Raw genomic sequence first — 14,743 nt, forward strand, 5'->3', positions numbered from 1 at the left:
CAATATACAACAACTGGTACCCAAACACAAGATACCGTTCCAATTGTGGAGGTCGTTTCCTTCCCCAGTACACAGGTGCCATGATCCCAAGGTTTCGTCTCTGTACAAGGAACTACCCAGTCTCTCGGGATTTCCTGATCTTCCGATAACAATAATTTTAAGTCATTTAAGCAATTTCTAGATAGTCAAACCTGTCTGTCTTCTGGTCAATTCATCATCTACCCAGAACTTTCCTCACGAGCAACACCTATGGAGCCTGGGCTATCAGAAAATTTCCCTTTCTATCTCTTATTCTCCTTACCCCCCCCCCTTAACCTCTCTCCCACCCAACACCCCTGCCCCCCCACCCAAATAGGACACATGGAAAGTCCAAACAATAAATAATCGTCCATAAGAAATAAATTAACATGGAGCTCTCAAAACAGGGAAGGAAAAGAAGGGGGAAGGCTACCACGAGAGTCAGGCAGCTGGTGAAGTGGATCTTTCCCAGCCACCTCGCTCACACCACAGAGCTTTTCGATTCCACTCAAAAGAGAGAGATCTGCTACTGGGGGGGAAAAAAAAGAGACAGAGACTGGTAATGCCCGTTTTCTCGCACGAGTCCCCACACATTCTAAGCTCTGAAAAACCAGGGGTGCCTTCTCTGTACCCAAGGAATACAAGGAAACATATTATTCCCTCCTCTCCCCCCCCCCCCCCATGGCTCTTCTCCTGGGCTCACCCTGATGTTGAACTAAACAGTTCCTATGACCCACCACACTCTTGAGTTTCCATTTAAAAAAGCTAGCTTTTGTTTTAAGTTTCCTCCTTGGTCCCTCCCCCCCTCCCCTCCCCCCTTTCATCCCTTCTCTGCTACACACGTGTACATAGCATGCCCGCACCCACACGCACTCATGAACATACACACCTGCTCTGCGGCCTTCCCATCCCTCTACTTCACATAGGATCTCAATCTCTTTCCCTGATCCTACCCTAATTCTCTCTCTCTCTCTCTCTCTCCCCCTCTCCCTCCCTTTCCCCTCCTCAGTAAGGCAGCTCTCTTGGGAGAGAATGTTCCCCAAATAGGATGTGAGCTTTTTACACTCAGATGGGCAAGCTAGCAGACAGCAGAAGCAAGGAGGGAGGGGGGGGGAGACAGGCTTCCCGGCTCCTCTATCCCTCGTTTTTTTAGGTCCCTGATTTCCTGCTCTTGTTGCTGTTTTTGTTTTATTTTGCTTTATTTTTTTTTCCTTTTGCCTCTCCTGTTAACACAGCAACACAGCCCTGCCACGCTGGCCAGCCGGGTCTAATGTATATTTTACCTTTTCCCCTGGACAGACAAGTACCCTATATTCTCAGAAAGCTCAAACTGCTGCCTTCCATCTTGGTGGGCAGCCTGCGAGGGGCGCCAATTGAGGTGTAGGTGTAGGTGTAGGGGTGTGTGTGTGTGTGTGTGTGTGTGTGTGTGTGTGGCAAGGGGGTGAGGAGTCTCCCCAGCTATTTCCCAGTGACCTCTATCACATCGTCGTCCTTATCCTCGTCATCGTTAGAACTGAACCCCACCTCGGCAACCTCGTGCGAGTCAAACGGAGGCACCTGGGACCGGAGAAGGCCAGCAGCTGGGTAGCCTGCCTGTGGGGACATATAGCCAGGGTAGACAGACATGCCCCGCGAGAGGTTGCTGGGCAAGACAGGGGAAGGAAAAGGCGCAAACATCCTTGGCTCGGACAGGAGTGGCTGTGAGAACGGGAGTGAGTAGCTGGGCAGGATCCCTGGCACGGAAGGGTTGAGCAGGAAGGAAGGGTTGCTGGCAGTGACTGAGGTAGCCGTGGAAGAGGAACTGACGGGGCCTGCCGGCACCAGAGGGTCAGTAGTCACTGGGAACACCAGGCGGGCATCTGCCAGCAAATTGGACAGCTGGTAGTAGGATGGGGGACTGCCCATAAACAGGGAGTTCTCCCCAGCCTGGGAGGTGAAGGGAGGGGTGAGGTTATGGTTTAAGGAGACGGGTGGCATGGCAAACCCGCCAGAGATAGGATACCCGTGTTCGTACGGCTGCACGGGGGCTGGCAGATGGCCCTTCCTGGACCGCCGGCGGGCAGACTCCTGGGGGGCAGAGGGAGTGGCCAACTTTCGCTTGTGGCCCCTTAAGTCCAGCACTGGATGTCTGCTACCACAAGGCTGGCCAGTCACCAAGAGGGAACTGTTGAGGCAATGACCCCCAAGGCGTGGCTCAGTTCCAAGAGCCGGCCCGGACACAGTACTGTTGTCCACGAGTTGGGCCGGGGGGCCAGGCAGGGCGGCACTGATGCTTGGGGAGCTCTGACGGGATTCCCGGGCGGCGGCTACGTCGGCATACTGCTGGAGCTCACTGATGATCTCTGGGCTGTCAGGAGAGACAGGCCTGGCCAGCCCCTCGGGGTCAGGGGCTTTGGGTGAAGAGGCACTGTGTCTGCCGTTGCTTGTGGACGCAAGAGAAGGCCCCTGAGAACCTGAGGACAAAAACACAAGGAACTGAGAGCAGAATAGCAAAGGAGAGAAGGATGAGGGCTGCTTTCTCACTCAAAGTGGGGATGAATCACGGGAGCCCCACTTGTACTTCAGGGCGTCTTGCTGGTGACCTGGAAATAAGAGGCTCGTGCACTTTCCTTGCTCAGGCTCATTTGAAACCACGATCCTCAGATCTCAGCCTCCTGAGCAGGAAAGAAATCCTTGGGTCACAAGCACGTCTATTCACGAAAGCGCAGGCAACGCTTCTGCACGTCAGTTTCCCCTACCTCTAAAATTCTACCAAAGTGAGTTCCATGATACAGTGAGAAAGAAACACTTAGGGGTTCATTCTTATTCTAGACTTTTTCTGGGAGAGAAAAGTAAAATTAAAAAATAGCCAATCCTGGCAGGGCGCCTGTGGCTCACGCCTGTCATGCTAGCTACTGAGGAGGCTGAGAATCTGAGGATCACGGTTCAAAGCCAGCCTGGGCAGGAAAGGCTGTGAGATTCTTATCTCCAAGTAACCAACAGAAAACCAGAAACGGACCTGTGTCTCAAGTGGTAGAGTGCTCGCCTTGAGCTGAAGAGCTGAGGGACAGCGCCCAGGCCCAGAGCTCAAGACCCACGAACAACAAAACAAAAGAAAAAAAAAAAAAACTAGTATGTTAGCCTGTTTTAAAAAGATTTATATTGCCGGGCGCTGGTGGCTCACGCCTGTAATCCTAGCTACTCAGGAGGCTGAGATCTGAGGATCGCGGTTCAAAGCCAGCCCGGGCAGGAGAGACCGTGAGACTCCTATCTCCAATAAACCACCAGAAAACCGGAAGTGGCGCTGTAGCTCAAGTGGTAGAGCGCTCGCCTTGAGCTGAAGAGCTGAGGGACAGCTCCCAGGCCCAGAGTTCAAGCCCCACGACCGACCAAAAAAAAAAGATTTATATATGTATTATGTATTTTATACACACAGTCATATGTACTTATACATGCAACCACACTCTTGTAACATGTACCAAATATCTCTGACTAAAAATAAATGAGACCCAGGTCCCAAGTTCAAGTCTTACAACTGACAATAAACAAACAACAAACAGTAAACGAGGAAGCCAGGTGCTGGTGGCTCATGTCTGTAATCCCAGCTGAGCAAAAAAGCTCAGGGACAAAGTCCAGGCCTTGAGTTGAGGCTCCATGACTACACACACACAAAAAAAGAAATGTACTTTTTACCTGATGTATGTAATAACTGTAACTCCTCTGTATGTCACCTTTATTAACATTAAAAAATTTTTAAATAAGAACCTTCGGGCTTGGAAGGTGGCTCAGTGGTAGAGCGCTTGCCTTGCATGCATGAGGCCCTGGCTTCGATTCTTCAGCACCACATAAGTAGAAAAAAAAAAAAGCCAGAAGTGGTGATGTGGTTCAAGTGGTACAGCGCTAGCCTTGAGCTGAAGAGCTGAGGGACAGCGCCCAGGCCCAGAGTTCAGGCCCACGACTGGACCAAAAAAAAAAAAAAAAAAGAACAGCACCTTCAAGGAGAAATGGCTAATGAAGGGTATGGAAGAACAAAGCCTTACTCTTCACTTTACCCACTTTGGGTGTCTTTAGAATTGTGAACTATGTACTGATTTTCTATGGAAAAAGTCATGAGTTACAAACCAAATCACATTTGCATAAGTCAAAGCAAAGAAAAAGCCACCAGACCTGAGGCAGCTATCCGACCGTCTTCGGGGACCTTTGGTTTGCCCGTCGCCCGGACAGCAAAGATCCGCCCATCGCTGGTGCGGATGTACGTCCCTGAGGAGACAGGGGGCAGGCTGTTAGAAGTAGACATGCAACATAACTGAGAAACTCCAGGCCTAGGCAGCATGGGCTGAGAAACAGCAATGACACTGGGTCTCAAATCCCTTCTCAAGGCTCCTGAAGTAGGGGCCTTGTTTAGCCAACATTTTTCACTCTAGCAATTTTATTTCCCTCTATCCAGGGGCCAGAAATGGATGTGTGCACTTTGGAAACGACTACAATCGAAAATTGTGTCATGTTGCCCAGGTGTACTAATTCATTCACACAACACATTTCCTAGTCGGAGACTCCCACGGTGCTCTAAGCAAGTGTGTATAAGCAACGTAATACCACTGTCCCAATTCTGCTCTCCCCAGATTCCCCCCAGGAACACCAATTCCCTTATCACCCCCCCCCTTTTTTTTTGCCAGTCCTGGGGCTTGAACTCAGGGCGTGGGCACCGTCCATAACCTTCTTTTGCTCAGGGCTAGCACTCTGCCACTTGAGCCACAGCACTACTTGCGGCTTTTTCTGCTTATGTGGTGCTAAGGAATCGAACCCAGGGCCTCATGCATGCAAGGCAAGCACTTTACCACTGAGCCACCTTCCCAGCCCAGGCTCTTACCTTTTGTCCCCCGGATGATATGGATGCTCTCACCAGCATTAATTCTTGCCTGAACATCTGTGGAGCTGTTGAGCCCAGGAATAACAATATCTAGGGAGAGAAAACAATCTCACAATTAGATCACACAGAGTGTGACTGAAGGAGGCGAAGAAAATGCAACGCTTCACAGCCATCCTGGGTTCCCACTGGTTTCCTCCACACGCCTCTCTGTGGAGCAGAGAGTCAGAACCAAGGGTGATGGAAGCAGAATCTTCTACAATCCTCTCAGATCTACAATAGGAATCTTTTTAGAAACGTGACCATCTTTCTGACATTTGGGCCTCGCAGTTGTGTAGGGAAAATGGCAGCCACCTTTTCACACCTCACACCTCGCTGAGCTTTTTCTGTGTAGGTGGTGCTGAGGAACTGAACCCAGGGATTCATGCATGCTAGGCAAGCGCTCTACCACTAAGCCACCTCCCCAGCCCACTCACTTCAAGAGTGAACAAAGTCATGCCAAAAGGGAAAACACTCCCCAGAACAGAACCCAGGAGTTGCCAACCTGTTGTGGTGACCACCTTCTGCACGAGGACTCCTGCCCGTTGCAGGTAGTTGATGGGGAAGTTCATGGATGGATTTGTGCTAGAGGCGGAGCTTACGGCGCCCCCAAGTGGGACATGTCGGGGCATCATGGGGATGGGGGTGGATTGTACAGGGCGAACACTGGCCACGGGCTTTTCGTCACCCTTCAGGGTTGGCTGCCTGTGGGAGAAAGAAAGCACACTTAAAGAGTCGGCAGCACCACTTCAGAGCTGCTCAAGATTGCCCCATTCTATACCTTTGGCTGCTGCTAAGAGAAGCCTGGGAGGAGCCGCCAGGTTCTGTGCTCAACTCAAGCACAGAGCAAAGGCAGGAACTGAGACACAGTGGCAGAGAGAGACAGGCTACAGGCTCTCAGAAGGTAACAGCAGTTGTCAATAGAATAACACTTTCCTGGAGAAGAAGGGCACCATGTGTTGTTACAGCATTCAGGCCATCTACATCAAGAAATACCCTGTGTGTCACATAGATATCTAGGGGCCTCCCTTTCCTTTTAGTGGCTGGTTTCTACACTGCTCATGTGCTCAATAGTGCTAGAAACCTAACTCAAAAAAGTTTTGTTTTTGTTGGCCAGTCCTGGAGCTTGAACTCTGGGTCTGGACCCTGTCCCTGAGCTCTTCAGCTCAAGGTGAGTGCTCTACCACTTGAGCCACACAGCCTCCCCTCCCGTTTTTCTGGTGGTTAACTGGAGATAAGAGTCTCACCGAGGCTGGGCGCTCGCTGGTGGCTCATGATTGTAATCCTAGCTACTCAGGAGGCTGAGATCTTAGGATTCCGGTTCAAAGCCATCCGGAACAGGAAAGACCGTGAGACTCTTATCTCCAATAACCACTCAGAAAACAGAAGTGGTGCTGTGGCTCAAGTGGTAGAACACTAGCCTTGAGCTGAAGAGCTGAGGGACAGCGCCCAGGCCCAGAGTTCAGGCTTCACGATCAACCAAAAAAAAATAAAAATAAAAAAAAATAAGTCTCACTGACTTTCCTGCCCGGGCTGGCTTTGAACCTTCCTGCCCGGGCTGGCTTTGAACCGTAATCCTCAGATCTCAGCCTCCACAGTAACTAGGATTAGAGGTGTGAGCCACCATCACCTGGCTCCCTGAGGTTTTTTGCTGAAGGTTAGTGTTCTACCCCTTGAGCCACAGCACCACTTCAGGCCTTTTCTGAGTAGTTTACTGGAACTAAGAGTCTCATGGACTTTTCTGCTTGGGTTGGCTTTGAACTGTGATCCTCAGATCTCAGCCTCCTGAGTAGCTAGCTAGGATGACAGGCGTAAGCCATCAGAACCTTTTTTTTGTTTTTGTTTTTTAGAGCTTCGTTGCAGCAGTCACAGAATGAAATCCCATGAAGGAGCAGCAAGTTCCCCAACTGCAATCTAAGACAATAGGAAAATACGGCCTTTAACCTTGAACTTCACTGCCAGTTGAGGGCTAGGGCCACGGTGCCATGGTAGGAATGCAGCTGTGTGGAAGGGCTGAGCTTCTGCAGTGTGCGAAGCTACACTCCCCCTACCACCCAGGAATTCAGAAGGGCTCACCTGAGTTTTGTCAAAGCAAGCACCTCACTTTACAGACAAGTAGTCAGAAGTACAGTTGCAGGTGGCTCACACCTGTCATCCTAGCTACTCAGGAGGCGGAGATCTAAGGACCCTGGGTCAAAGCCAGCCCGGGCAGGAAAGACCATGAGACTCTTATCTCCAATAAAACACTCAGAAAACAGGAAGTGGTGCTGTGGCTCAAGTGGTAGAGTGTTAGTCTTGAGCTGAAGAGCTCAGGGACAGCGCCCAGGCCCAGAGTTCAAGCCCCACAGCTGACAAAAAAAAAAAAAAAAATACAGTCACCTAAAACACCAGGACTACTGGAGTGTTTTGACACCTGACCCTAGAGCACAACTTACCAGCTTACAGCAGCCCGATGGAAATTAATCGAAAGGTGTTTGGGTCAGGCCTAACCCGCAGGCCTTTTCCTTTCAGACACCTACCAGTTTCTCTGACTAAAGGCGGGGATGCTGGTCAGGCTCTGGTCGCTGGCGGGGTAATATTGCGCGTAGGATGGGCGGGTATAGGGCACTGACGTGCGTTTGTCCTCCTCATAGCTTTTCTTTGCTGCCTTCTTCTCAGCCTTGGTCAGCTTGTGATCCTTTCGGTTGAGGAGCAGTGACTCGTGCTCAAAAGGCTCCTGGGGACATGAGGGGTGTGGAATTTAATTAACATTGGGCCTTCCTTTGGAATTAGGAAGGGGCTGCTCACAGATACACAGGCAACGGTCTTCAAGAATGTGCTTCAAGCTGGGTGCCAGTGGCTCGTGCCTGTCATCCTAGCTACTCAGGAGGCTGAGACCTGAGGTTTGCGGTTCAAAGCCAGCCCAGGCAAGAAAGTCTACAGACTTTATCTTATCTCCAATAAACTATTCAGAAAAGGCTGGAAGTGGTGTTATTGTTCAAGTGATAAGCCAAAGAAGCTCAGTTACAGCACCCAGGCCCTGAGTTTAAGACCCAGGACTGGCATTACAAAAAAAAAAGTCAGGTGGCTCAGTCCTGTAATTTTAATCCTAGTTACTCAGGAGGCTGAGATATGAGGATCATGGTTCAAAGTCAGGCCAGGCCGGAAAGTCCGTGAGACTCTTATCTCCAATAAACCACCAGAAAACCAGACGTGGAGCTGAGGCTCAAGTGGTAGAGTGCTCACCTTGAGCTAAGAGCTCAAGGACAGCACCCAGGCCCAGCATTCAAGCCCCATGCCCAACAACAACAACAATAAGAATGTACTCTATAAATCTAACAGAACACCATCTGTAGATTCCTAATACTCTTAGAAAGGCTGGGGGAGTTCAGAGAATAAAAAAATCATCATTTTTCAGAACTCTGCCTTCTCTTTCCACTGTGGAACACAATATTCAAATTATTTCACATGGCTGAGCATTTCTAGGATCAGAGGTGGAGGCAGGTAGTTGGAAATGCAAAGGGGACTTGTGTGAAGCCCAAGCTGTCTGCATGAAATGCCATTTCATCTTTGGAAGCAAGATGGCCAGACAAACCTTCCGTGACTAAGACTGCCATGCTGGGGACTCTTGAGCATCCCAGGTTTGTACCTTGGTGATGAGGTGAGGGAATTTCAGACAGGCAAGTTGCAGGACTGACTCCTTGATGCCCTTTATATTCAAGGATGTCTGGGGAGCTGGCTCCTTCTCAACAAAGTGCAGTAGGTTTTCCACCTCCTTTCGGGTGAAGTTCAACATTGGGTTTAGATCATCTACCACCCGATCTAAAGGGGAAAAGGCAAAGTCAGCACATGGCAAAGAAGGCTCATAACTCAAGTACAAGCTGGGTGCTGTAATCACACCTGTAATCATAGCCATGCAGGAGGCCTGAGATCTGAAGATCATGGTTCAAAGCCAGACCGGACAGGAAAATCTGTGAGACTCTTCTCTCCAATGAACCACCAGAAAACCAGAAGTGGTGCTGAGACTCAAGTGGTAGAGTGTTTGCCTTGAGCCGAAGAGCTCAGGCAGCACCCAGGCCCAGAGTTCAAGCCCTACAACTTACAAAAATGAACAAACAAAAAAAACCCCCCAAAACATCCAAATGTGGAGGTATAGCTCAAGTGGTAGAGTACTAGCCTTGCACAAAAAAGCTTTGGGGCAGTGTCCAGGCCCTAAATTCTAGCCCAAGGTCAAGCACAAAAAAAAAAAAAACAACCCCAAACAACAAAATAACCGCAAGAATAAAGATCAGCTGAATAAAGGGTTATGATGATGACTGGCATAACTGAAAAATGAACTCATCTCACATCCCAAAGTCAAATGTCTGAGGCCCTGGTAATTACGTAACTACATTGGACTTTACTATTAAATCTCACTTACATATTAAACTCAACTCACTGTTTATTTATTTTTGCCTGTCTTGAGGCTTGAACTTAGGTCCTGAGTATTCTCTCTCAGCTCTTTTGCTCAAGGCTAGCACTCTACCACCTGAAGCAGAGCCACAGCTCTCCAGTTTTTGAGGAGTTAATTGGAGATAAGAGCTCACAGGAACTTTTCTGCCCAGGCCTGCTTCAAACTGAGATCCTCAGATAACAGTAGCTAGGATTACAGGTGTGAACCACAGGCACCCAGTTCAACTCACTTTTTTGTCAGTTGTAGCGCTTGAATGGAGGACCTGAGCCTTTTTGTGCTCAAGGCTAGGGCTCTACTATTTGAGCCACAGTGCCACTTCTGTTTTTGAGTGGTTAAATGGAGATAAGAGTCTCACGTGGATTTTTCTGCCTGGGATGGCTTCCAACCATGATCCTTAGATCTCAGCCTCCAGAGTAGCTAGTATTACAGGCGTGAGCCACCGGCACCCAGCTTCAATTCACTTTTTTTTTTGGTTGGTCATGGGGCTTGAACTCTGGGCCTGGGTGCTGTCCCTCAGCTCTTCAGCTCAAGGCTAGCTATCACTTGAGGCACAGCACCACTTCCCGTTTTCTGGTGTTTTTTTGTTTTGTTTTAATTGGCGATGAGTCTGACACTTTCCTGCCCAGGCTGGCTTTGAACTGTGATCCTCAGATCTCAGCCTCCTGAGTAGCTAGGATGACAGGCATGAGCCACTGATGTCTAGCTTCAATTAATTTTTTTTTTTTGGGGGGGGTCTAGTCGTGGGGCCTGAGCGCTGTCCCTCAGCTCTTCAGCTCAAGGCTAGCACTCTACCACTTGAGCCACAGCGCCACTTCTGGTTTTTTTTTCTTTTTGCTTATGTGGTGCTGAGGAATCGAACCCAAGGCCTCATGCATGCAAGGCAAGCACTCTACCACTGAGCCAACTTCCCAGCCCTTCAATTAACTTTTAAGCAACGATCTGAATCAGGAAGATGAGAAGAACAGCCAACTTTCTATTCCTCAAAGCCTGCCTGGGTTTTACACCTCATTCTGCCTTGTTACTATTAGGATGACAACCTGTGTAGAAGAGTCTCTGGCCCACCTGACATGCCCTGCTTGGAAATCTGCCGGTCGTAGATTTTCTTTTCAAGGGTATAATCAGCCACGAGGCGATAGATGTGACAGGGCTTTTTCTGGCCGTAACGGTACACCCGACATACTGCCTGGGCATCATGGCAAGGGTTCCAGGAAGCATCAAAGACCACCACTCGATTGGCACCAATCAGATTCACGCCCAAGCATCCGGCCCTTTAAATCATAAGCCAACATTTACAAAGTCCTTAGTCTTAAAGATGGGTTTCAAATCAGCTCTCCCCTCTGGTGAGCTTTACCACAATATCATTCTTTGTCTTGAGCACAATAGAAAGGAAATTTGCTGTCTTCTGATTACTAATATGTAAGAACCTCAAGCAGCACTGAAAAGCATGACCTGAAATCCAGGATAGAGCCAATAGCTCTCCACCCCTCTGTACCAAAAGAAGGTCCCTATACAAGTGCTGGGATTGCCAAGTGTGCACCACCTACTTGGCTGCTTTTCAATTTTTAAAGCATTTTCACACTCATCATATTGTAAGTCTTAGCACACTTGACTGAGAAAAGCTTAATTATGTCAATTGTTACTAATATATATATATATATATATATATATATATATATATATATATATATATATATATATATATGATATGACAGTGACAACTCTTTTCTAATACAATTTCCTTTTGGGGATCCCCCGTCTGACCTCAAAATCAAGTTATAAACCTAAGCAGATCTCTTCTGACAGACGTGGAGGAGCCTTTGGGGCCCCTACTCCAGGTGGTCAATTGCTTGGACACAATCCTTTGACCCTCCTGTCTCAGGCTCCACTCACCTTGTAGAGAGAAGGAACAGCCAGGTGGTGAGGTTGCTGGGATCATTGAACTGATTAATGAGCCTTTCTCTCTCAAAGGCAGGGGTGCTACCATCTAGCCCTAGGAAGGAAGGAAAAACACAAGTAGTGGACAAATGAGGGCAGGATAACCCCAAAAAATCATTGAACAAATGTATTACTGACATCTAGTAAGCAGAGGCCAGGGATGCTGCCATACATCTTCCACCATCCAGGACAGACAGACCCTAGAACTACAGTAATAATTTCCCAACGTTTTATCAGTACTGTTCCACCTATGGAGAATTGTTTGATATTTGTATTCAGATCACACCATGTTTTCTTGTATCTGTGTCGGTACTGGGGCTTGAACTCAGGAGTTCACACTCACATTTGGCTTTTTTTACTCAAAGTTGGTACTCTACCAATTGAGCCATAGCTCTACTTCTAGCTATGTGCTGATTACTTGGAGTTAATATTCTCAGGGATTTTCTTGCCAGAGCTGGCTTTTCAAAACATGATCCTCAGATCTCAGCCTCTTGAGCAGCTAGGATTACAGGAATGAGGCACTAGCACTGAGCCACACATCATGTGTTAATGAAATCTGAATACCACAGATATACTGTATATTTTGCTTATGTGCCATGACTGTATGTGTACCTGTGACTTAAGATATTTCTTCAGGTTTCACACACACACACACACACACACACACACACACACACACACACACACACACACACACACACACACACACACACACACACACACACACACACACACACACACACACACACACACACACACACACACACACACACACACACACACACACACACACACACACACTTTCTAGCCCCTTGAGGAAAAAGCATGATTTAGACCCTATGCTCACTTTGCTTTTTCCGCCTGGAATGATCTTGTCTTGAAGGCTTACCATAGTGATTCTGTCCTCCTTGGAACTCACTTTGGGCACGCCATTGATTCTGTTAAGCATTTTCCTTGAGTTCTCTCTCAAATGAAGATAAGGCCTTTGCTTTCTACTTCTCTACACTCTTCCATCCCTCCCAAGCCTGCCAGCCCCTAGTACAAGTGATTCATACACACCTGGCTCTTGCGGTATTATCTATATGCTCCTTGGCAAGTCACAGATACAAGTCACAGATAGTTTGCACTTGGAGAGTAGAGAAAGAGAAGAGAAAGACAAAGAAAAGACTCCTTAAGCAGATCCTGCACGCTTCAGGAACAAAAGCAAGCCAACACTCACGGAAGTAGCTGACATTTCGAACCCACTTCTGCGCTCCTTGCCCCTCGGCACCAGGCAGACAGGGCACCTCTCGTTTCCCTAGGAACTCCTCGATCAGAGCCAAGGTGGAAAGGCTCTGGCTGAAAGGGAAGATGTGATTCAGATGGCTCCCAAACCCAAAGACCCCTACTAATGTGTAACGTTCTCATAGTGAGAAGGAACTCCCACAGCCTTCTCCCCGTAAGAAGTAACCCTCCTAAAGGTTACTCGAGGGTATTCCTCCTAAGTCTTAATGGGGGCAGAGATATCCGCATACTTATTACCAAGATTCTCCAGCCCCTACCTTCCACCCTTGAGAAAAATCTAGGGGTTTAAAGCTCAATGCTCAACTAGGATTCAGCATTACATACCAGTACCTAATGACTAAACACTGAAACGGACTGAGGACCACAGGCAGCCCTAGGGATCTTACTAGGGAGAACCACTCAGCTGCTTTCAAAAAATGCAGACAGTCTCTTCAAAGTGATCCTTCAAGCCAAGGGAACACTAGGCTTGTAGAGAATCTGACTCTGGTACAAATCCCATCATTTCTTTTGGCCTTAGATACAAAAGGTTGGGATGGCTGGAGGTGTGGCTCAATAGGGTGGCAAGCAGGAGGACCAGAGTTCGAGCATCAGTATCACCCCATTCCCCCCCCCCCCAAAACAAACAAAAAGACTGGGGAGGGATAGAAACAGACTAGAGCCAGGCACCGGTTGCTCACGTATATAATCGTAGCTACTCAGGAGGCTGAGATCTGAGAATCATGGTTTGAAGTCAGGCTAAGCAGGAAAGTCCGTGAGACTTCGATCTCTGAAAAGCCAGAAGTGGAGATGTGGCTCAAGTGGTAGAGTGCCAACCTTGAATGAAAAAGCTAAGGGACAGTGCCAGGCTCTGAGTTCAAGCTCCAGTACCAGAGGAAAAAGAAAAACAGAAAAAGAGATCTGACTAGAAAAAGATCTTTTCTTTTTTTTTTTTTGGTTGTTTGTGGGGCTTGAACTCTGGGCCTGGGCACTGTCCCTCAGTTCTTCAGCTCCAGGCTAGCGTTCTACCACTTGAGCCACAGCACCACTTTCGGTTTTCTGGTGATTTATTGGGGATGAGTCTCACGAACTTTTCTGCCCAGGCTGGCTTTGAAGCGTGATCCTCAGATCTCAGCCTCCTAAGTAGCTAGGATTACAGGTGTGGGCCACTGGCACCTGGCTAAACATTTTCTATAAAGGGCCAAAGAGCGAACATTTTAGATCTGGTTGACCATATACACTTTCTAGTCACAAAACTTTAGCCACAGTTTAAAGATTATACTGTGATCTCCAATCATTAGCCTAAGGTTCTAACTGTTCTCTGTGGAGAACAAAGAAAGAAAGAATAATCAAAACCCCTAAAAACTGAGGGGTAGAGGGAGAAGGAAAGAAAGAAATGGGGGAAAATGTATGACAGTCCTCACACTAAGTGCTTGGTTTAAGGGGAACAGAGGGACTGGGGCTTTTACTCTTGTAGGCACTGTGCTAATCCTTCCCAGAGATGCATTAGTCCCAACTAGAACTGTCTCTTCCTACCTGAACACAAGGATCTTGTCCCCAAGCTTTACACTTTCCTCAATCAGGTGGAAAAGCAATACCATCTTAGGTGAGTTTTCCAAGACTCCAGTCTGATAATTGGTCAGAAGCTCTTTGGCCTGTAAGAAAGAAATGAGAGAGTCTGGAATATAAATGAAATTCTCTCCCTTGGAGGCAGCAGCCCACTGCAGATCTTGGCAGTGACACACTGCACACCCCAGCCCCCTCCCAGGCAGGCTATGCATGCTCCCTTCTCCGCGCTTTATGGCTACTGAAGGATCTGCTGGACTTACCCATTCGTATGTGACGATGTTGTTGCCACGCTCCTGGAAAGGGTTGAAGCCAACCCCCTGTAAAAACTTGCTATTGGCTGTCTCTCCCATTGAGGAAGCCAGGGTGCTGTCCTCTCCCTTGCATTTTATCCCCTGGGGTGGGCAGCGGGCACTGGTTCCTGCTGAGCCAAGCTCTTCCACATCTAGGTCCTGTTCATTGGCCAGGTTTTCCTTCTGAAGGGCTTCATACAGTACATCAGGGTGGTTCCAGATCTGAGGTTAAAGCGAGTGGGGAGAGGTAGAGGACAGAGAATACTCCAAGAGGGTCCCAAGGAGCCTGGAGATGTGCTCTTGCTCATACCAAGAATTCTTTTTTTTTTTTTTTTGGGTATGGGGCCTGAACTC

The 14,743-nt window shown here is 48.3% G+C and overlaps 1 protein-coding gene across 2 annotated transcripts in view; it reads right to left on the reverse strand.

The window, feature by feature from the left end:
• Positions 1–1,408: 1,408 nt before the first annotated feature.
• Positions 1,409–14,743, reverse strand: part of LOC138807673 (helicase ARIP4-like) — a 62,227-nt gene continuing 48,892 nt past the window's right edge. For both annotated transcript variants that reach the window (XM_069993444.1, XM_069993445.1), the window contains exons 12-22: positions 14,360–14,611; positions 14,067–14,185; positions 12,490–12,608; positions 11,226–11,325; positions 10,398–10,603; positions 8,532–8,704; positions 7,423–7,619; positions 5,409–5,608; positions 4,868–4,957; positions 4,165–4,257; positions 1,409–2,471 (exon numbers count right to left, since the gene is read on the reverse strand). In XM_069993444.1, coding sequence (XP_069849545.1) covers positions 1,477–2,471; positions 4,165–4,257; positions 4,868–4,957; positions 5,409–5,608; positions 7,423–7,619; positions 8,532–8,704; positions 10,398–10,603; positions 11,226–11,325; positions 12,490–12,608; positions 14,067–14,185; positions 14,360–14,611 — 2,544 coding nt within the window. In that variant the 3' untranslated portion in view covers positions 1,409–1,476. The remainder of the gene's footprint in view (positions 2,472–4,164; positions 4,258–4,867; positions 4,958–5,408; positions 5,609–7,422; positions 7,620–8,531; positions 8,705–10,397; positions 10,604–11,225; positions 11,326–12,489; positions 12,609–14,066; positions 14,186–14,359; positions 14,612–14,743) is intronic.

This window comes from Dipodomys merriami, unplaced genomic scaffold, assembly GCF_024711535.1.
Source record: "Dipodomys merriami isolate MVZ:Mamm:240054 unplaced genomic scaffold, mDipMer1.0.p SCAF_427, whole genome shotgun sequence".
Taxonomy (NCBI): Eukaryota; Metazoa; Chordata; class Mammalia; order Rodentia; family Heteromyidae; genus Dipodomys; species Dipodomys merriami.